The sequence below is a fragment of the Pelodiscus sinensis genome, chromosome 1, assembly GCF_049634645.1.
Source record: "Pelodiscus sinensis isolate JC-2024 chromosome 1, ASM4963464v1, whole genome shotgun sequence".
Taxonomy (NCBI): Eukaryota; Metazoa; Chordata; order Testudines; family Trionychidae; genus Pelodiscus; species Pelodiscus sinensis.
In genome coordinates, this window is record NC_134711.1 from 225,737,754 (window position 1) to 225,758,955 (window position 21,202).

At 42.5% G+C, this 21,202-nt stretch overlaps 1 protein-coding gene across 5 annotated transcripts in view; it reads left to right on the forward strand.

The window, feature by feature from the left end:
- HERC2 (HECT and RLD domain containing E3 ubiquitin protein ligase 2) overlaps positions 1–21,202 on the forward strand; it is a 201,837-nt gene that overhangs the window by 44,391 nt on the left and 136,244 nt on the right. For all 5 annotated transcript variants that reach the window (XM_075916267.1, XM_075916303.1, XM_075916286.1 and 2 more), the window contains exons 9-19: positions 910–1,081; positions 1,844–2,017; positions 10,385–10,573; positions 12,061–12,212; positions 14,755–14,912; positions 15,008–15,121; positions 15,932–16,183; positions 17,228–17,421; positions 18,507–18,707; positions 19,360–19,588; positions 19,715–19,839. In XM_075916267.1, the coding sequence (XP_075772382.1) occupies positions 910–1,081; positions 1,844–2,017; positions 10,385–10,573; positions 12,061–12,212; positions 14,755–14,912; positions 15,008–15,121; positions 15,932–16,183; positions 17,228–17,421; positions 18,507–18,707; positions 19,360–19,588; positions 19,715–19,839 (1,960 nt within the window). The remainder of the gene's footprint in view (positions 1–909; positions 1,082–1,843; positions 2,018–10,384; positions 10,574–12,060; positions 12,213–14,754; positions 14,913–15,007; positions 15,122–15,931; positions 16,184–17,227; positions 17,422–18,506; positions 18,708–19,359; positions 19,589–19,714; positions 19,840–21,202) is intronic.

Consider the following 21,202-nt stretch of genomic DNA (forward strand, 5'->3'; position numbering starts at 1 on the left):
GCTTTGGGGTCTAAAGCAATTTAACTGTGGGATTTAGAAGGAAATGTATTTTTGGGGGTAGTCTACTACATTATTTTCTCATAAGAATTTTCATATTTCTCTGAATCATCAACATCTGTCTGTTAGTGATGGATCACTGTTCTGAACCAGACTAGCAATTCCTATGTAGCTAATACTTTGCATGAGAGGAGGTTAAGATACATTAAAACTATCCTGAAATACTTTTTTGTGGACATTTGGTCCAGATCTTCATCTGGTATAAGTGCTATTCTGTAGTTACATTGAAACTAATTGAGCTGTGCTGATTTATTCCAGTGAAGAATAAGTTTAGTCTGTTAGACAGATGGCTCAGTTTTCTGAATAACTACTGAATAATCAAAGCTAAAATTTGCACACATACCAAAACTTAAAAAAAATCCCAAAATATAAAAAAACCCTCTGTCCTTCATTTTGACATTTTTGTTGGGGGGGAAGGGGAGTCCCAAACCCCTAAACTAAGCAAATGTTTTAAGCTTTAGTGGGGTAGCTGAGTTAGTCTGTAACTGGAAAAACTTAAACAACAAAGTCTTCCAACACCTTAAAGACTAACAAAACATGTAGAGGGTTTCATGAGCTTTCGTGGGTACAATCCACTTCATCTTTTAAGTGATGAAGCTCTCAGTAGGTTCTGCCCAATACCCTGACTAACACCTAAAAATATTTTCATACAACTGTTTTTATATATGTGTGTGTGTGTGTGTGTGTGTGTGTGTGTTACATTAAGGAATCCATCTTTAGCATGTTTTTATTTGTCAAAAATCCAGGATTTATGTTCATGAAACATACACGTCTACAATTTGATTTCATGTAGAACGTCAAATAACTTCTGTAGGAATGCTTACAACAGGGATGATAAACTTACTCTTTCAGCCAAATGTTGTCTGCTGTTATGCTGTTGCTTCAACTCTGGGATAATGGAACAAGGGAAACTGATAATGAGCGATCTGCACAAGGAACAAGTGCACCCCTTCTACCTCTACTGCAAAGGTTTCAGAGCATAATCTGTAATAAAGACATGCCTAACGCTGAGGATGAAATTCAGGTATATGTTTGTTTTTTTAATTGGGTATATTCTGTCTAGTATCGAATTTTGTCATGTTGCTTAGACACTCTTCTAAGGCTTAAAACTCTGCTTTTGTAGTAGTAACTACAAAAGGTCCATTTTCCCTGGCTGCGGGTAGACCAACGCACAAACAGATGAACTTTTTGAAATAGCTGTCCCTTTCTCCATCCCTGCCCCCTGTTGGCCCAATGAAGATATATAGCTGTCCTGTACCACTTGCTGCTCCTCAGTGGTCGTTCTGCAGTCCCCTACTGGCCCCATGCTCTTAGTTTTTGAAATGTACAAGAGCCGCACTGGGGCTCTTGTACATTTCAAAAGCAAAGCATGCGCAGGGAGCACAGGGCCAGCGGGGGACTGCTTGCCCACTTGCCCCATGCTCCCTGCATGCACTTTGCTTTTGAAATGTACGAGAGTCCTGGGGGGGCTCTCATATATTTCAAAAGCAGGGAGTGCGGGGCCAGTAGGGGACTACTTGGTGCTCCTTGCTTTTTGAAATGTAGCAAAAGCTGGCAGGGCTCTTGCCACATTTCAAAGGCGGAGTTGCCCTGATCGACTAAACAAATAGTCGATGCAAATTGAATCAACTATTTGATTAGTTGATTTAATCTAAATTTGACATCCTTACTGAGCATCCACAAAATACTTCATATCTGTGTCTAGAGGAGAAATAAAAAAAAGTCTTGAGCATGTAAAAATTATTCTGAATGTTCCAATTTTAACAGCTTTTCTTAACTTTCTTAGATGCTTTCCTACCCTCTGAGTCCAAATGAGAGTTTTCTGAGGTACCTGACTTTACCACAGGACAACGAGCTAGCAATTGATCTGCGACAAACGGCAGTTGTGATCATGGCCCACTTAGATCGCTTAGCCACTCCATGTATGCCTCCACAGTGTAGCTCTCCTACATCTCATAAGGTAGTCTCATATAATATCAAATCAGCTGATTCTGTTTGTAGATGGACAACTTAATAAACTCTGCAAGGAAGAAAAAAATCAATTATTTTAGTAAATCAGCAGTTTACTTAGCTCCTGGTACTCAAAGAGAATCGGAGCTATTCTCAAAATGTTTTCATATAGTGTCTGAATGAATTTCCATAAAGAGTTGTCTGAATATTTAACCTCTCTGCCTTTTTTCCTCATGTTTGGCCATAGTCATACAAGGTATGTGACCAGGGAGGTAAGTTGTTAGTGCCCTGCGCAGATGAAGAATTTTGTATCTGCATCCACATTTGCAGATATAAAGTGGATATCAGTGGATTTGCAGGGCTTTAGTTATAATTTAAGGCTGAAATCCCTTTTGCATATTTTATAGCCAGAACTTTTTTCAGAATTTAAAAGAATCCAAAGTTTCTCCTTCAAGTGGTGTCCCTGTGGGTGCTCCATTCAGGTGTCTGTGTGTCCTCATGCTGGTGATCTGAGATTTTTACCCTACTGGTGCCTTCCCATGCCACGCATGCACAGTTGCTGTCTCATGCTATTGTGTCCGTTAGCTGCATCTTTTTCTACCGATCTCTGCAGAAGACGGAACTCCTCAGCGGTTCGACCTGTTCCTTAAGAGAGATTTTTGAGAGAAATTTCAGTTTTTAACTAGTTTTAGTCAGTCATTTTTTCTTAACTTAACCTGTTGCTGCAAAAAAAAAAAAAAAAAAATTCTCCTTCCCCTTTCTCCCCCCATTTTCTTTTCTCTCACCCCCAGTTGTTTTAAAATGCCTGCCTCCCCCGAATTCAAGAAATATGATTCCTTCAGGGAGATGGGCATGCTTCCTGCATAAAATGTCTAGGGAAAGGCCATGTTGTGTGGAAATGCAACACTGCCAGAGCATGACGTTGAGAGGGGCAGGGTGATAAGGCTTAAGAACGTACTCAGGGAGAAGTCCCTCTAGCTGTTGGACCGGTCCCTAAGAAACCGGCACTGTTGGAACCCTTGATTCAGAGGAAGAGAGCCCATTCATCTTTGCCCCAGGGCTCCTGCAAGTCCAGGGCATCACAACATGGTTGCTGCCTGTGGTGCTAACAACCCGCACTTCCCATTTGCCGGTTCCATCTACTTGCGGCTCCACTGAAAAGCGCAAGATGGCACCATCTAAGAGAACAGAGCTGAAATGAAAAACGAGCTCCTCCGCATCAACTGGTATGTGCTCCCACCCAGCACTGAGGATAGTCGGATGTGCCACCTCCCCCAGCACCGGTGGAGGCGATGGCACTGACACAGGCCATTCCTTAGCAGTGGACTCTATCACCTAAACAATCTTTGGCACTGGAGACTGACAAGCAAGACACATAAGAGGTCTGAGTCTCTACACAGGTGCCTGAGACTCTACTACCAGAACACACAGACAAGTCGCCACCACATTCTTCAATATTTAGGGAGGACAGTCCACATGGGCACTGAACAGAGGGCATTTCCTTTTTGTACATGCTGTCCTCCCATTGCACTGACCTCGTGTGATGTAGTGGGGGTACTTGCTGGGCTGTGGTGACCTCTGCTGTCTGGAGCAAGACCCAGCAGGGAAAACCTCATTATGCAAAGGTGACTAAAAACCTGTCTGACCTGCGGCCCCCCCATGGGGAGAAACAAAGGGAGGTGGAATGCTGCCCTGGCGGTGGGCAGAGCTGGAAGAGGGGAAGTTAGTTCCTGGCTGGAAGGCAGGGAAGAAGGAGCTGGGGAGGGGGGCTGGGACTCCCCTATCTCAAGGAGGGCACTGAGGCCTCTTAGCCCCAGTTCCTGTAACCAGATTACATCTGTGCTGCGCTGTGCTGGAGGAACAATAAACAACCTCCATTCTATTGGCTGGTGAAGTCTGTTCATGCCATTTCGGGGTGCAGGAGATGGGAAAATCCCGACGCGTCGTCACACCTTGGCACCGAACATGGGAGCAGGTTCTCATCCCAGCATTCCTCTCCTACTTGCTTAGTACCATCTTGGTGTTCAACCAATCAAAAGACCGGACAACAATGACCTCTGTGGCCCTGGTCCTACCTTCCACAGTGGCCTCCATAGGCTCAATGCCACTCTCAGCCACCATTGACAGGGCACAGCTCCTTCCACTCCAGCTCAACCACCAACTCAACCACCAGTCACCTTCTGCGGTGAAACAGACCCGATGGAGGAGGAGAATAACCTACCTCAGTCTGATACAGAGGAGCTGCCTCCGTCATCCCAGTCTTTGTTGTCCCCTGGTGAGGCAGTCTTTTCCTCCTCCTCTCTACCAGTGGATGACCTGAAACGATTCCAGGAATGTTTAAGAGGGTTGGGAACTCGCAAGACATCACGTTGCAGGAAGTGCAAGAGAAACAGCACAAGCTGCTACAAATACTGCAACCAGCATCTTCCTAAAAAATTGCTATGCCTGTTGATAAGGCCATAATGGAGCCCTCTGAGACTATCTGGCGCAAACCTGCTGCCATTACCCCTACAAACAGAAGAGCAGATAGGAAGTATTTCATGCCTGCTAAGGGCATGGACTTCCTTTTTTTTCATCCCAAGTCCAATTCATTGGGTTAAGGATGCAGTCCATCACTGGTCAAGACAGCCGTAATTTAGATCCACTCACCAAGATAAGGGCCACAATAGGTTAGACCTTGTCTTCGGACGGAAAGTCTATTCCTCTGCAGTTCCGAATGTCTAACTGCGCAGCTCTTCTCACGAACTAGGATCACATAAACTCCTGCAGCCTTGAATTGTTTATGAATGACCTTCAAGAGCAAAGATGACCACAGCTATAATCCATTATTCAAGAGGGCTAGTTGTATCACTCGAACTTCCCTAAAAGCCACAGTGGGTGTGGCAGACACAGGTGGCAGACACAGATGCCAGGGGAACAGCCACAGCTGTAGTGATGTCATACCTCCTGGCTACAATCTTTGGGAATATTAAGGGAGCTGCAAACCAGAGTAGAGGATCTTCCATTCAATAGAACTCACCTGTTTTCAGTCAAAACAGATGAGGTTCTCCACTCAACGAAGGATTCCGGCACAACCCTTCAGACGTTGTGGTGTATATTCCACCTAAGAAAAAAGAGACATTACGCACCATATCAGAGGCCACGAGACACTTCCTTCCAGAGACAGCAAGAAACCTTTTGATCAAAAGTCCAAATACAAGAAGGGGTCAGCATACTCAGACCACAATGCTGCAATCATCAGCATCAAAACCACAGTTTTGAAGGTTGAGGATCTGAGCGACCTCCCTCTGGAACCAACACAATCTAACTATGTTTTTGGTCACCACCTATGTCCTTTTTTATCATCAGTGGGCCCTTATTACTACGTACCAATGGGTCCTCAAGATTGTTGAATGGAGCTATATTATTCCCTTCCTGTCTATGCCCCCAATCCTTTCCCCTTCCCTGTGTCTCTGTAAGGACCCTTCTCAAGTACCTGTTACAAGTAGAGGTACAAAACTTTCTCAGCTTAGGTACCATAGAACCAGTTAGAACATAAGAATGGCTGTACTGGGTCAGACCAAAGGTCCATCTAGCCCAGTATTCTGTCTACCGACAGTGGCAAACACTGGGTGCCCCAGAGAGGGTGGACCGAAGACCATGATCAAGCGATTTGTCTCCTGCCATCCCTCTCCAGCCTCTGACAAACAGAGGCCAAGGACACCATTTTATCCCCTGGCTAAATAACCATTTATGGACCTAACCTCCATGAAATTATCTAGCTTCTCTTTAAACTCTATTATAGTCCTAGCCTTCACAGCCTCCTCTGGCAAGGAGTTCCACAGGTTGACTGCATGCTGTGTGAAGAACTTTCTTTTATTAGTTTTAAACCTGCTCCCCATTAATTTCATTTGGTGTCCTCTAGTTCTTCTATTTAGGGAACTAATAAATAACTTTTCTTTATCGGCCCTCTCCACACCACTCATGATTTTATAGACCTCTATCATAGCTCCCCTCAGTCTCCTCTTTTCTAAACTGAAAAGTCCCAGTCTCTTTAACCTCTCCTCATATGGGACCCGTTCCAAACCCCTAATCATTTTAGTTGCCCTTTTCTGAACCCTTCCCAAGGCCAAAATATCTTTTTGGAGGTGAGGAGACCACATCTGTACACAGTATTCAAGATGTGGGCGTACAATAGTTTTATACAGGGGCAGTAATATATTCTGGGTCTTATTTTCTATCCCTTTCCTAGTTCCTCTGCAATTTCATGGGAAAAGGTTCTATTCAAACTATTTCCTTACACAAAAGACAGGAGCCTGGAGGCCCATCTTCAATCTCAGAAAACTATACTAATTAATGAGTAATCAGAAGTTCAAGATGGTGACATTGAGGACTATCGTACCAGCATTGGATGAGGGGACTGGTTCTCAGCTTGGGACCTTCAAGATGTCTATTTCCACATATCCATCCACCCTTTCCTCAGAAGATTCCTCAGATTCACGGTAGGGGGAAGATCACTACCAGTACTATGTACTACTCTTGGGCCTTTTAACTGCACCCCTCCATGTTCTCCAAGACACCAGCACTTGTCAATGCCTTTTTGAGATGTCAAGGGGTCATCCTATTCCCGTATTTAGATGATTGTCTAATCAAAGGTACGTCTTGTCAACAGACTTTAACTATAACAAATATCATTCAGTGTATCTTCTCCTGCCTTGGCCTCCTAATAAATCTCCAAAAATTCATCCTAGAACTCACTCAAGCAATAGAATTCATTGGGGCATTGCTAGATTCCACCAGAGCCAAGGTTATCCTCCCCGTCCACTGATTCAACATGCTACATGACCTCAACACAATGTTATGTGCACCATTCATGACCGTGCATGCCTTCAAATTCTGGGGCACATGGCAGCCACAAAGGTGGTACAATTGGCAAGACTCCACATGTGGTGTTTACAGGGATGGCTGGCCACAGTGTAATCCTGAACTGACGCAACATAAGCAAGCGAGTAACACTTCCCTCATTAGTACTCCCCTCTCCTCTTTTGGTAAATATGTCCTCTTAATCTTCCAACAGTTGGAGTATCCTTCCAACAGTGCAACCAATCATGCATGATCACCTCCAACGCATCCCTCACAGGGACTTGTGGGTTGCCCACTGCAGTCATTGTACAGTCCAGGGCAGAGAGTCACACCACGAGATGCACCTGCACATCAATGTATTGAAACTGAGAGTGGTCCACAACACTTTCTTCCACTTCCTCCTGATAATCTGCTGCAAAACAACACACACTACATGTTTCTATCAGTTGACAGGGGAGTACCCGATTGCAACAAGCTGCATAATGCGAACAGGCATGTACTTGCCGGGCCATCCGATCATCATGGCAGATACTCTGAGCAGACAGTTTTCAGAACATGAGTGGGAGCTCAATCCCGTGATCGTTCATCACATATTTTGCCAGTGGGGATTCCAGACAGTAGATTTGTTTGCCATCAGAACCAGTTGCAAGTGACCATATTACTGCTCCAGAGCAGGCCAAGGGAGGAAGTCACTGAGAGATGTTTTTTCTCCCACTCTGGACAGCACTGCTTCTCTACGCCTTTCCACCAATTCCCTTAGTCTGCAAGATAATCCACAAAATATGCTCAGATCAAGCAACAGTAATTCTGATTGCCCCATCCTGGCTCAGACAACCATGGTTCCCTTACCTACAATACCTCTCTATGACCTGATACCTCTTTCAATCACTCCCAGCCTTCTGTCCCAACACCAAGGACAAATTTACCACTTAGTCCATGGGTGCTCAGATTCACCGCATGGTTCCTCCCATGAAGAATTTACCTGTTTTGAGAGGGTAGAACAGGTCCTGTTGAATAGCTGCTGCCCATCCATGTGATACACTTACCAAAATAAATGGTGATGACTCCAGGAGTCCTGTCAACATCAATTATAACCTATTACCACCTCTATACCTACAATCCTCCAATACTTCATGGACCTTAATGAGGCTGGATTGTCCATCAGCTCCATAAAAGTTCACTTAGCAGCCAGCGCAGTCTTTCATTATTTAGTGGATGGCTTTTCCATTTTTGCTTGCCCTACTTCTTTCTGGCCTACGCAAGATGCACCCTGACCAATGACCACCAGTATCCCCTTTTCTGTAATACTCTGAGAAGGCCTCCTTTTGAGCCTTTAGTGACTTGCTTCTTGCACTGTGTGGTTATGAAGGTGGCTTTTTTAGTTGCAATTACGTTATCCAAGTGGGTAGGAGAGATTGTAGCCCTGATGGCAAACCCGCCATCTTCTCAAAGGATAGGATTATCCTATGTCCACACTCAAAATTCCTATCGAAGGTAGTGTCCCCTTTCCATATTAACAAACCTATTTACTTACCCACATTTTACCCAAAGCCTTATAACTTCATCAGGGACATGATCCTGCACACCATGGACGTATGCCGAGCTGTTGCATTCTATCTGGACAGAACAAGACAATTCCAAACATGCACAAGACTTTTTATATCTACTTCTGGACCCTCTAAGGAATCAGCTGTGTCAGCACAATGACTATCTAGGTGGATATCATCTTCTGTCCACATCTGTTACAAGCTTCACAAGTGTCCTCTCCACAGAGGATCACAGCTCATTCAGCCTGGGCAATGGCAACATCTATTTCCTTTCTTCACAGTGTGCCTCATTTTGACATCTGCAGGGCCCAATTCCAACTACCTCCGGGGGTCTCACTGTCCTTGCTACCTCTTAGATGCAACTCTGAAGCTCACCACTGCATAACGTGGATACTGCTCTATAGTCACCTGAGTGGAGTACCTACAGAGACACCACTTGAAGGAGAAGTTACTCACCTTGTGCAGTAACAATGGTTCTTCGAGGTGTGCGTGCGTGCGCTCTCCACTCTCTCCCTTCCTCCCCTCTACTTTGGAGTCTGTCAATGAATTCCTTAATAGAAAAGGAATGGAGGGACTCACCGCTGCACGTGCAGCTAATGGACACAATAGCATGATATGGTGATTGTGCATGTGTGGCGTGGGAAGGCACTGCTAGGATAAAGATCTCTGATCACCAGTGTGAGGATGCACCAACACCTGAGTGCAGCACCCCCTGGGAAACACATCTCAAAGATTGTTACTGCACAAGGTGAGTGACTTCTTATATAAGCATTTCAGGGGTAATATCTGATTGGCCCCCTTTAGTGATTGTATACATAAATAAATAGACTGTTCCAAAGAGTTTAATACTTTCAGTGGAATGAGGAATATCTTCTCATCGCAACTTGGTTTGGTGATGTGATGGGAGCCCCCAGGGGTTAAAGCCGACTACCCAGTGAAAACTACTGGATGATGGTGAAACACATGATTTTTTTATTAAAAAGAATGGTTCTTTTATCAAAAATCAAGTGACTTTTAAATGAATTTTAAAACAAGCAAGAGTTTAATACTTTCAGTGGAATGAGGAATATCTTCTTACACTTGTTTTCCAAGCTACTTTTTGAGCTTTGGGATCTTCAGTTTCCTTTTTTCTTATCCCCTTCTCCCAGTACTGCCTGTTTATCGGAATGTGACTTATTCTGGAGCCCACTGTGATTGCTCTTTGGATCGTTCAAAGATTTCTGTAGAATGACATGCAAATCATTCTCTGAAACCTATGGCTGATGCTGCTCCATAAATGTACTATTCCCTGTGCCATCAGCTAAATGAGCAAGACCACGTTTCTTGTATGTTACGTAGGAGTGCTCTGATATACCAATTTTAAGAAACCCCAAAATATCAATTTTTAATGTCCCAATTTGAAAGCTCTTCTGGCCGTACTTGCTATAAATGTTTATGGTCTTTTCTATAAGCAGTGTTGTTTTAGCTGTGTCAGTTCAAGGATATTAGAGAGACAAGTGGGATGAGGTGTTTTTTATTGGATCAGTTTCTGTTGGGGTGAGAAGCTTTCAAGCTACACTCAGCTGTTCTTAGTCTGGGAAAGGTACTTGGAGTGTCACAGCTAATACAACATCAGAAGTCTGGCATAAGCAGTTGTCTCTTAGTCCAAGTGCTAACTGCTTATGTTAAATTATTTATTCAACATTGTACTCCAAGTACCTCTCTCAGACCTGAAGAATAGCTCAGTGTAGCTTGAAAGCTTGACTCCCACCGAAAGAAGTTGGTCCAATGAAAGATACTGTCTCACCTACTGATGGTATCTTTTAATGAGACTATTTTTATTGTTGTATTAATAGAAAAGGCTAAAGTTTTACATATACATCTGCCATTCATATTGATTGATTTGAAAAATTTTGAAGCAACATATTTGAAAAAATATCCTGGTGTTTGTGTGTTGTTTAAGTTATGTATTGAACAGTACATTCTTACTTAGCTTTGTTGCCTTACAGGGAGCTTTGCAAGAAGTCATAGGTTGGGGTTTAATAGGATGGAAATATTATGCTAATGTGAGTGGTCCAATTCAGTGTGAAGGACTTGCAAATTTGGGAGTTATGCAAATTGCCTGTGCAGAGAAACGCTTTTTAATCTTATCTAGAAATGGACGAGTTTACACACAAGCATACAACAGTGACACACTGGTAGGTGATTTTTACATCCATACTAAGAGTATTGTTTTCTCTTAAATATGCTGCTATGAGATGGTTCTTTGTAATAAATCAGGTGTTGATTGGAGATATTGTGATGCTGCTAATTTTAAATAACTAGTCTTTGAACCATAAGTGGCAATGGTTTATCAGATTTCTTTGCCATTTTAAGAATACAGATTGGACCACCCTGGTCTGGCACTCCTGGGACCTGAACTGTCCCAGTCTCTCCTGCTGGCTGCTCCTCTTCCAGGCTCCTCTCTTTGGGACTTTCTGCCTTGCCGCTAGCCCCCCTAACACGGGCCCGGCACATCTTCCCATCCTGTTGCCCACCCACTGCACCAAAGTCTCCTGGGGTTCTAGGCAGGGATTGCTTGGCTTCTTCCAGCCCTACTGCCACAGGGTGTTTTTTAAGGTTCCCGGCTTGTGCCACCTGGCATTGCTGGCCCTGCTGCTGTTGGGAGTTCCCCAGCCAGGGCGCCCAGCTGCCCTGCCCCGCTGCTAGGGCTGGCCCCGCTTCAGCTGGGAGGAGTGTGGGGGGGGGAGGGGCAGGCGTGGTTCCCAGGGGCTGCTTGGTCAATCCTGCCCCACTGCCACCAAGGGTTTGCCGGGATTTCTGGCTGGGGCTACCTGCCCACAGGCAGCCCCGTTGCAGCCCAGGGCTCCTCAGTTATGGCTGGACTCCATGGTCACCTGGCTCTGCTAATGCTGGGAATTGTTTGGCCTGGGTAGGGGCTTCCCAAATGCTGCCTATCCCCACTGACACTGGGGGTTCCTCAGCCAGGGTGGGGGCTCCCCAGATGCCACTTGCCCCAGCTGAGGCTGCCCAACCAAGACTCCCCAGCCCAGCCCCTGTGTTGCTCCCGCCTTTTCCAGGGCTCTTGGTTCCAGCAACAGCCGTGGCCCTGTTGGATCATGGCTGTTGCCAGACCAGAGAGCCCTGGATTTGGGAGCTTCAGCCTGTGTTTTCAATGTTATAAATCTTTGTTATGATGCTCACTACAGCTGAGCCTTAATGAATGATGCCCCTTTTCTTTTCCATGGGTATTGCTTTGCTGTTTCTTCCCTTATTATGTAGCAGTTGTTTAGCATGAAGAACATTTAAGGTAATGGATATTTTGTGACCACCAGTACCTATGAATTAATTCAGTTCTTTAAACAAAAGTATACTGGAACAGAAAAGTATGGAGCTAAGATTATCTGAAATGGTCAAACAAAAGCCAGTTCGATATGTACCACATGCATTACAAGGATTGGACAAAAATGAGAGCTCCAGAATATCCTCTGCCTTTCATCAAACCCAAATAGTGGATTTTAACTTATGGCCTTGTTCTTTGGTTTCATTAACTTAATGCTGGAGGGTATAGTTTTGAAGTAAGGTCTTATTGGGAAAACCTAATTATCAAGTTGTCTGAGTATTTTTAACACTCTTTTTGAGCAACATAACTTTTCTTTGTACGTTGTCTCAAATGAATTTACAGGGACCACAGCTGGTGCAGAGTCTTGCTTCTAGAAATATTGTGAAGATTGCGGCGCATTCAGATGGTCACCACTATCTTGCCTTGGCAGCAACTGGAGAGGTTTTCTCTTGGGGTTGTGGAGATGGTGGAAGACTAGGCCATGGGGACACAGTGTATGTATAGTAAAATACCATTGACTCACTAAAAGCATAGAATGTATTTATGCATAGTGTACTTTAATATTAGGAACTAAATATTAAGATGGGATGAAATATACAGACATTTAATAAGTGTTACTGAAACACAACCACTTACAGTGAAATGACAATGGGCAAAAGATAAGTGTGCTATGGTTGTTCAAGTCTTGTAGTACATATGTATTATTTAAAGTTGAATAAGAAATTAAGAAAAAAGGATGGTTTATAGTCATTCCATTAGATTTTGTCTTACCTATGTTAATGATCAGATCAGCAAATAAACTGCAATTGTTAATGAAACGGAAAGGATTGCCTTTCCTCTTTTTAAAAACAACCAAACAAAACTAAGACTTTTTTTACTGATTTCTTTTTTTTAAGAGAACAAGGGACACGTGTTAAAGAAATATTATGAATGTGATTTATCCAGCACATATTCATATACAATTTTACCTGTAGCCTGCTTAGCTTAGATCCTCTCACAATGCAACAGAATTTTCTAGGAGGTCCTTTAAGGATTATTTGTCTCAATTGAAAACTGATTCTTGGCCATAGAAAATGATGAAAAATGTATCTACCCTATTAACCAGTGTTAACATAAGGATACTCAGGAAATTCAGCCCCTTTTATGAACTCTGACTCAGAGTAATCCAAAATGTTTTTTACAACAGTCCGACTTCAGAAGGAGTGTGTGTGTGTGTGTGTGTGTGTGTGTGTGTGTGTGTGTGTGTATACATAAAAATAACACACATTATCAACTGTAAAATTACGTTCCTCCTGAATATTTTATTTCCTTTTTAATGAAAAAATCCTGAGTTCTTTATGTACTTGCACATGTCAATTCCATTGTATGTTCGTGAGCACCTTGTGCACAGTGGTTACAGAACTTTTCCTTTTTTCATTGGATTGGCTCAAGCACCCTCTGTGTGCTAGTGTAAGGAGCAGAGCTGCCCCAGTTCTCCTCAGTTCTGCCAGTAATGGTTGTCGGAGTGATCTCAGACTTTTTGACATAGAAGTTGTCTTCACACCTTTGTGTGTATGTATCCTGTTAGGAATTGGTTGTTAGTTTTATTGATAAATGTAAACTTACATCTTTTTGGATCAGTTTTTGATCTTTTGGTATTGAAATTTGATACTGCGTTGCTGTGCTCATTAGGTTTTAAGGCCTGCTGGACTTGACCTGAGCAGTAACCCACACCTGGTTTGCTTGAAATGGTTGGTGAAATTCTACATAAATGGCAAATAATTGCATTTATAAGGGATTTAAACTCCACTCAGAGGATCAAGTGGCGAGGTCAATTGTTCACTTCTGGAGGCAGAATGCGGCTCTGTATTGGACTCCATCTTACAGAGAGTGCCCCAAGTACATTGGCTTTGGTACTGAGTGCACTAGATGCATCTGCAACTCCTTGGTCCCTTTATTTGTATCAAAGAAGAGACTTAGACCCTCCTAAGGCTTGGTACCACAGTTGGGTTTGTTGGTGCCAAATCCAAGTAGGGGTAGAGACTGACATTTAAGAGAGAGTCTCTCTAGCCAGAAACCCTGTATTTGAGGAAAAAGTGATCACTACCTCCAGAGCTTGGACCATGTCTGTTGAGGTTGTCTTCTGGTGGATTGACCTGGTCAGGACCTTCTCTGATCACCTCAAGTGGTCTTCCCAGACACTGCCAGATCCACCTTTCAGCTCTCAAATATAGCAGAAAATGCCACCAATTTTATTCCTGGGAGGGTCTCAGCAGAGGCTCATAGATGCTTTTCTGTTATGTTAGAATGATCCTCAGCTTATCTGTTTATCTTGACAGTTACATGCAACTCCCCTCCCCTGTGCTTGAGTCTCTGTTTCCCTCAGAGCTGCGGTATGGGGTGCTGGCCCAGCAGGCAGCTCCACAGGAGCTGATGCTCACCTGCCCCATCCCCCATTGCTGCCTCTGATACAAAGGCATCAGGGGAGGAGTAGGTGGCTCCTGCCACATTCCCAAGTGTAAATGTAACCGCTGAAAGGTTACACATTTACCTTAATGAATGCATTTTAACATTACTAGGCTGAATTACTGTTTTCCATGCAGTATCCTACAGGGGTGTACTTAAATACTTCAGTGTTTGAATTGTATATCCCAGAGGTGATAAGTATTTCACCACTACAGTGAGAAATTCTTGCAGGATAAGGAAGTACTGTACTCTTGTCTTGGGGTTGAGAGTAGCAGAAAAGGAGTTGTATAGATAGAGGAACTGTATTGACTTAACTATTATTTTAACCCTAAATATCAGACTTTAGAATGTCACAGGTAGTGGTAGTGTAAGCTTTCCTCACAGGGCTTCGCATAATTGTGTTTATTATTTATCATACTCAGCCTTAATTTACTTCACAGGTTCATTTTTATCTTGCTTCCTCTGGCAGTTAGTAAGGTGTAGTTGTGATAGTGATGATCAGTTTTTCTAGTAGACAGGTTACTGCAGCTCATTTCACAGAATTACTGTATCAGGCTTCCTGTTTGAGACTCTTGTTTTCTCTCTAAATAGACCCCTAGAAGAACCAAAGATGATATCTGCTTTATCTGGAAAACAGGCCGGGAAACATGTTGTTCATATTGCATGCGGAAGCACATATAGTGCAGCCATCACTGCTGAGGGAGAGTTGTATACATGGGGACGAGGAAACTATGGCAGATTGGGACATGGTATGTTCTTCTAATTTCTTAAAGCATGACACTATGAAAATTTAAATGTGTATGTCTTTTGGATATTTTTGACAAAGTGATTTTTTGTTTTGAAGGTTCCAGTGAAGATCAAACCATCCCAATGCTGGTCACTGGGCTGAAAGGACTGAAAGTTATTGATGTGGCCTGTGGAAGTGGAGATGCTCAGACTCTTGCAGTGACTGAAAATGGTTAGTGGCTAAACTTGCCATCTTTAGTGTCATTAGAAAGACATTTGTGGTGATCTTAGTCTCTAGAGTCTAAATGATTATTTATATTTTAATACATGTTTGAGAATTGAAAGTATTAGTAAAGGAAAAAGTTGAGCACTAAATGTATATAATTTGCTACTCTTTCCAGTTGCATTGTTACTCAGACTTTTTCTGACACCACTTCAATTCATCATCTGTTCTGCCATATATTCCTCCTTTTCACACAAGTATCTTTTATCCACCTAGACGTCCAATACTGTTTTTGTTGTTGTTGTTGAGATTTTTAACTTTTTTGAAGTGGTCAGAGTACAGCCGTAATGCACCTCTCTTGGAAAGTCATAGTTGTATGCCATGCACTAGAGCATTGTTGGTTTCTGCCCCCCTCCCACTGTACTTCCATCCAGCTGCCCATTTCTCACAACTATGCATTTTATTGTAGCTTCTTCCTCCTTCCCTGTGCTGGTGCCCAGGCAGTGAGAACACTGAAAGCATAGAGGAGTCTCTCCCTGCTTTTAGTTCCTGTGCTTGGGGCCATAGCAGTTTGCATTAGCCAAGAAGAGGCAATGTAAGGAAAGTCTTGGTCCAGCCCCTGGAACTCTGGGCATCCTTAGCATAGGCAGAATCCTTGGAAAATTTAGATGCCAAATTTTAAGTCTATACTGAGCATGTGAATTTTTTTGGAGACTCATAACTTGGCCATACTTCAATGAATTTCAAAAGTTCTAATGATGTACTAACTTTTTGTCAGTGTATGTAACTTAAAGATCAATGCAAACTCTTCTTTTCTAGGTCAGGTATGGTCTTGGGGTGATGGAGATTATGGGAAGCTAGGAAGAGGTGGCAGTGATGGTTGCAAGACTCCTAAGTTGATAGAAAAGCTTCAAGACTTGGATGTGGTGAAAGTACGCTGTGGGAGTCAGTTTTCTGTTGCTTTAACAAAAGATGGACAGGTCTACTCCTGGGGGAAAGGTGACAATCAGAGGCTTGGGCATGGCACAGAAGAGCATGTTCGATATCCCAAGCTACTGGAAGGCTTGCAAGGTAAGTAACACAGAATTGGTAATCACAATTCTTTCTCGGCCTAGAAAATGTCAAAAGTACTTAGTTTCTGGTGGTGAAAAAAAAATCTTTTCTATCATACATTGTATCCCAACTTAGAGAATTTCACCACTGCATTGCTATCAAATTGTAACTTGCTTGTATTAAACAGTAAATATACTTGCCATCCTCTGTGCTTTTTATTTGAGATTGTACTTTTGTTATTCCAACAGACGTATTATGCTACTCTATTAAAACTTTGTAATACTTGGAAAATGTTTCTATACTCTTGATACTTTTGTTTTTTTTTAATTCTTACTGCTTTTCTCACTCAACCTGACTGAAGAGTTCTTTCGAGTAAAACATAATTAGGCATTTCAATCCTGTAAATATGCCTATGCATAACTTTCATACATGAATAGAACTGTTGAGAACCATGGGACTACTTTTGAGATTAAAGTTAAGCACGTTCATATGTGTTCTGAGTAGCTCAGAAAGGAGCCAAAAGATGTTGCTTACATTTAAAAACAAACAAACTTGAAATACTGTTAGGGCAGGTGAAATAATATAGCATTATGAAGTGGGTTTTATAAATCCTTGTAACTGACATATTTATCCATTGCATTTATACTGTGATGAGGTCACTTAATTGAAAAGAAGGATTCTCAGTTGCGTGATAGCAGTAATGGACTTGCATGTGACACTGTCCAGTCACTTTTCCATTTAATAGTGGAAACAAACTCTTTTAAATAAACAATTCAGCTAAATGGATGCAAAATAAAACATAATTTTTGCAGCCTTATCCATTTTGGCTCTTCTGATAGCTTAAATCTGTTTAAACCTTTCTGACTTTTTTTGAGTAGTCTCAATCTGTTAAATTGGAAGGTAAAGCTACAGTTTGACACATTAATTTTGCTCATTTTTAAATGTGGTTGTAGTAGTTGTTTGCAAAATCACAAGCTATTCGACTAATGGTGTTTTTGTTAAAAACACACATCGTTTTTACAGTAAACAAATTTAATATTTATTTTCACTTTTTCCTATCAGGGAAGAAAGTGGTGGATGTGGCGGCTGGATCCACCCATTGCTTGGCACTTACTGAGGATAGTGAAGTGCACAGCTGGGGGAGCAATGATCAGTGCCAGCATTTTGATACTTTGAGGATCACCAAACCAGAGCCTACTGCTCTCCCAGGCTTAGACAGAAAGCACATTGTTGGAATTGCTTGTGGCCCTGCCCAGGTAAGCTTTGAATCTGTTACTGTTTGTTTTCAAACTTCTTCGTGGTTTAGAGGAGTAACAGTAATTTAATTCCTACTTCTTCCTATGATCTAAAGTAGTGATTCACAAACTTTTCCATTCCCCTCCACTCCCTCCTCCTCCCCCTGCTTACCATTCACAAGGAGCCTGGGGCCACCCTGGCTCCACCCTCCTCCCACTGCTGCTGGGAAGGGTTGGGCTGCAGCACACTCTCATCACGCCCCGTCCCGTCACACCCCACACCCTGACCTAGGGGTGTATGAAGGGGGCTGAGGAGGGACAAGGGAGGAGGGGGCACAGCTCCCGCCACCCTCAAGTATCAGAGAGGGGGAGGGTTTGCTGCTCTCCCCCTCCCCCCCCCCCCCACGAGAGGAGAGGCCGCATGGCTCCCAGGGCCTCGTGGCTTCCGCTCCCCCCTCCCCCTCCCCCACTCGGGGAAGCCTGTGCAACTCCTGGGACAGCATGGCTTGTGGCTTCTGCCCCTTCTGAGCAACGGGGGGCGGGCGGGTGAGGGTGCACAGCTCCTGGGGCCGCCTCCACAAGAGGAGCACGGGAGACTGAGGCTGGGACAACAAGCTGCTCCCGCTTCACACTTACTTGGAGGGTCATGCAGGGGAGGGGTGCATTCGCACACACACCCCTTCCCCTCCTCCCCATGTATGAGCATGAAGGGGCTGCAGCTGGTCAGCGAAGAAGCCTGCTGGTGGCGCTGATAGTGTGGTGAGAGGCCGTTTCAGGGGGGGGGGGGCCTGTTGGGGGCATGACGATGCAGAGTGATGTATGAGGAAATTTTATTTATTCATTTTATATATATATATATATATATATATATATATAAATTAAAAAACAAAGAATGAAATTTTTTTTTTGATGGATATCTTTAGCTGTTGCAAGGGGAGGAATCACGTAAATGAATTGAATTGCACTGCATTCAACCTGCACTTCATCAAAAATCTGAAAATTGTAATATAGCTCTTGAGCCTCATTCCTTAAATAAGGCACTGGTATCTCATAATAGGCATATCATTGATTAGAGAAAGTAACTTACTCTTCCTTTTCATACATAGAGTTTTGCCTGGTCATCTTGTTCTGAATGGTCTATTGGTTTACGTGTACCATTTGTGGTGGATGTTTGTCCGATGACATTTGAACAGCTAGATCTACTATTGAGACAAGTGACTGAAGGAATGGATGGCACCTCTGACTGGCCACCACCACAGGAGAAGGAATGCATGGCTGTTGCAACCTTAAATCTTTTAAGACTTCAGGTATGGAAACTTTCTTACATGTCTGAGTTCTCAGATAACAGTAAACTGGCTGAAAGAAAATAGTGGCTTTTAGTGTGTTAATGCTTTTGGTTCACTTGAAATTAATTAGTACATTACAATGAGCTGTTTGCATCTTGGTTCCAAAAAGCGGAGAGCTAAGGCTGGTTTTTCTGTCTTAACCATGAATTTTCCTGCTCTTTGTTTAATGTTTTCTGAACAGTTCTTGCACTGTGAAACTAAAATGTAAACTGACTAATCGTAGACATATGATGAATATGCCACGTGCTGAAAAATCTTAGGTTCTGTATTTTAATTTGTCTTTTTAAAAATGAATTTCCTATTTGGGGCAGATCTGGTACTTCTGGGTTGCTAAAATTGTCATTATGTCCATGATAATATAGAATAATGTGTAGAGGGATATCTGGATAATTCATAAGTTGAGGTAATTATTGCTTACTAGTTATCCTGGTGTACTGGCTAAGATTAATACATATTAATAGTGTATAACTGTATTTTTACTTTAGCTTTGCAGTTTATTTCTAAATATTTTCTTGTATTTATACTAGTATTTGTGTTCAGTGTCTGCTAGATTGACTTCGTTCACCTTCATGTATTGTCACCTCTAAACAAAAATGATTTTTTTTTCTTTCAGCTACATGCTGCTATCAGTCACCAGGTTGATCCAGAGTACCTTGGCTTGGGTTTAGGCAGCATCTTATTGAATAGCCTGAAACAGTCAGTGGTAACTTTAGCAAGTAATGCTGGAGTTCTTAATACTGTACAATCAGCTGCTCAAGCAGTGCTGCAGAGTGGGTGGTCTGTGTTGCTGCCAACAGCAGAGGAACGAGCTAGGGCTCTTTCAGCTCTTCTACCCAGTGCAGGTATGGTTTAATAATGGAAAACTATTTGTCTGAATATTTGGTCCACAATGCTTGTTCTGTTCTCAGTTCCAAGAATTGAAATGAGCATTTGAATTTATAGCTCATTAAATGTTCTGTTTTTGTTAGTTTCAGGCAATGAAATGAATGTAAGTCCAGGACGTCGATTTATGATTGACCTCTTAGTGGGCAGTTTGATGGCTGATGGAGGTTTAGAGTCTGCATTAAATGCTGCTATCACTGCAGAAATTCAGGTACACTTCAACAATAGTTCTTCTATTTGCATAGTAAATGGATGTATATAATACAATTGTTTACAGGACTCGGTGGAAATTCTTTGCAAATAAACGGGTTTACATCACACAGAGAGCAGTTTCCTTGCTCAGAATTCCAAGCCTTTCTTGAGGTTCCTTCCCAGCCAGCATTGTGCAAAAAGCGCACTTAGCTTTCTTTCAGGCTCACATTACAAGTGTTTCTCTGGCTGTCCTTGACTTTCTGCTGCTATCTTAGTACTTTGTCTGATTGTGTGGTGTTTGACCACATCTGCTCAGATGCAAAAACCTTCCACAGCAAAACCCAGACTCCCTCCGTATTTGTGTTTCCCTCTAAAGCTCCTCTATCTGCGTGGCTCAGTTCCTGGTTGGCCTTGTATTTGGTCTGTATTTCATATTGTTTACCTGACTCTTAAAAGAGCTTAACCACTTTTTTTTTTTAATTTTATCTTGACTGAAGACTGGCTGTTACTATCATCTTCAGTGAGTCTTCATCCAACCCCCAGTATCGCAATAATCTGAAATGCAAACCATAAAAAGTTTACATGTAAATTTGATAAGCATTTAAATGAATAGTGACTACATTTACTATTTTAAAGCGAGGCACAATATATAAAACTACTTGTCATATATGCAGCACCTACTGCTGTGACTTCAGCAAAAGAATGCACAAACATGAAAGCCACATTCCAGATTTAAAATGGTCTTTGATCTCCTCTGAAGGAATCTTGCAGAGCAGCTCCCTTTTAGAGAGGCATCTCAGTCCAAAAACTCCCTAAATAGTAAGCAGGAATCTCTGAAACTTGAACTTCTGTACACTTGATGTTCGTTACAAAATATGAAATGTACTACCAAAATGTGAAAGCCACTGTTTCTGGTAACATTGTTCAGTTGGAATTTCAGTCTGACTTCCATACCCAACTTCCATACCCAACTGTCTAGTATAGTAATAAAAACACATTCATTTAATTCTTAAACCATATACTCGAGGATAGTATTACAGGAGATACATACACTATAAATATTAGGTTTCATTGCACTTTTAAAATCCAGCTTCATTTGAGTTCTTCAGCAATTCTTGCTCTTCTCAAGACTCCATTTTGAAGAGTTAGATGTCTAGTGATATCCTTGGGATGAGTGAAGTCCTTGGATATTGAAAGATTAGGCTGTCTGAATGAAGCCCACAACAATGGAGACCATATTATATGCTGAGAGAGACTTGAAGGTGCTTAGTCCATGAGCTCAGAGCTGAGGATACATCTTGCTTAAACTGCAAGCTACATGGCATGGCATCCATATATATTGGAAGCATGGAGGTGGTCAAATGCATAAACTGTCAAGGAAA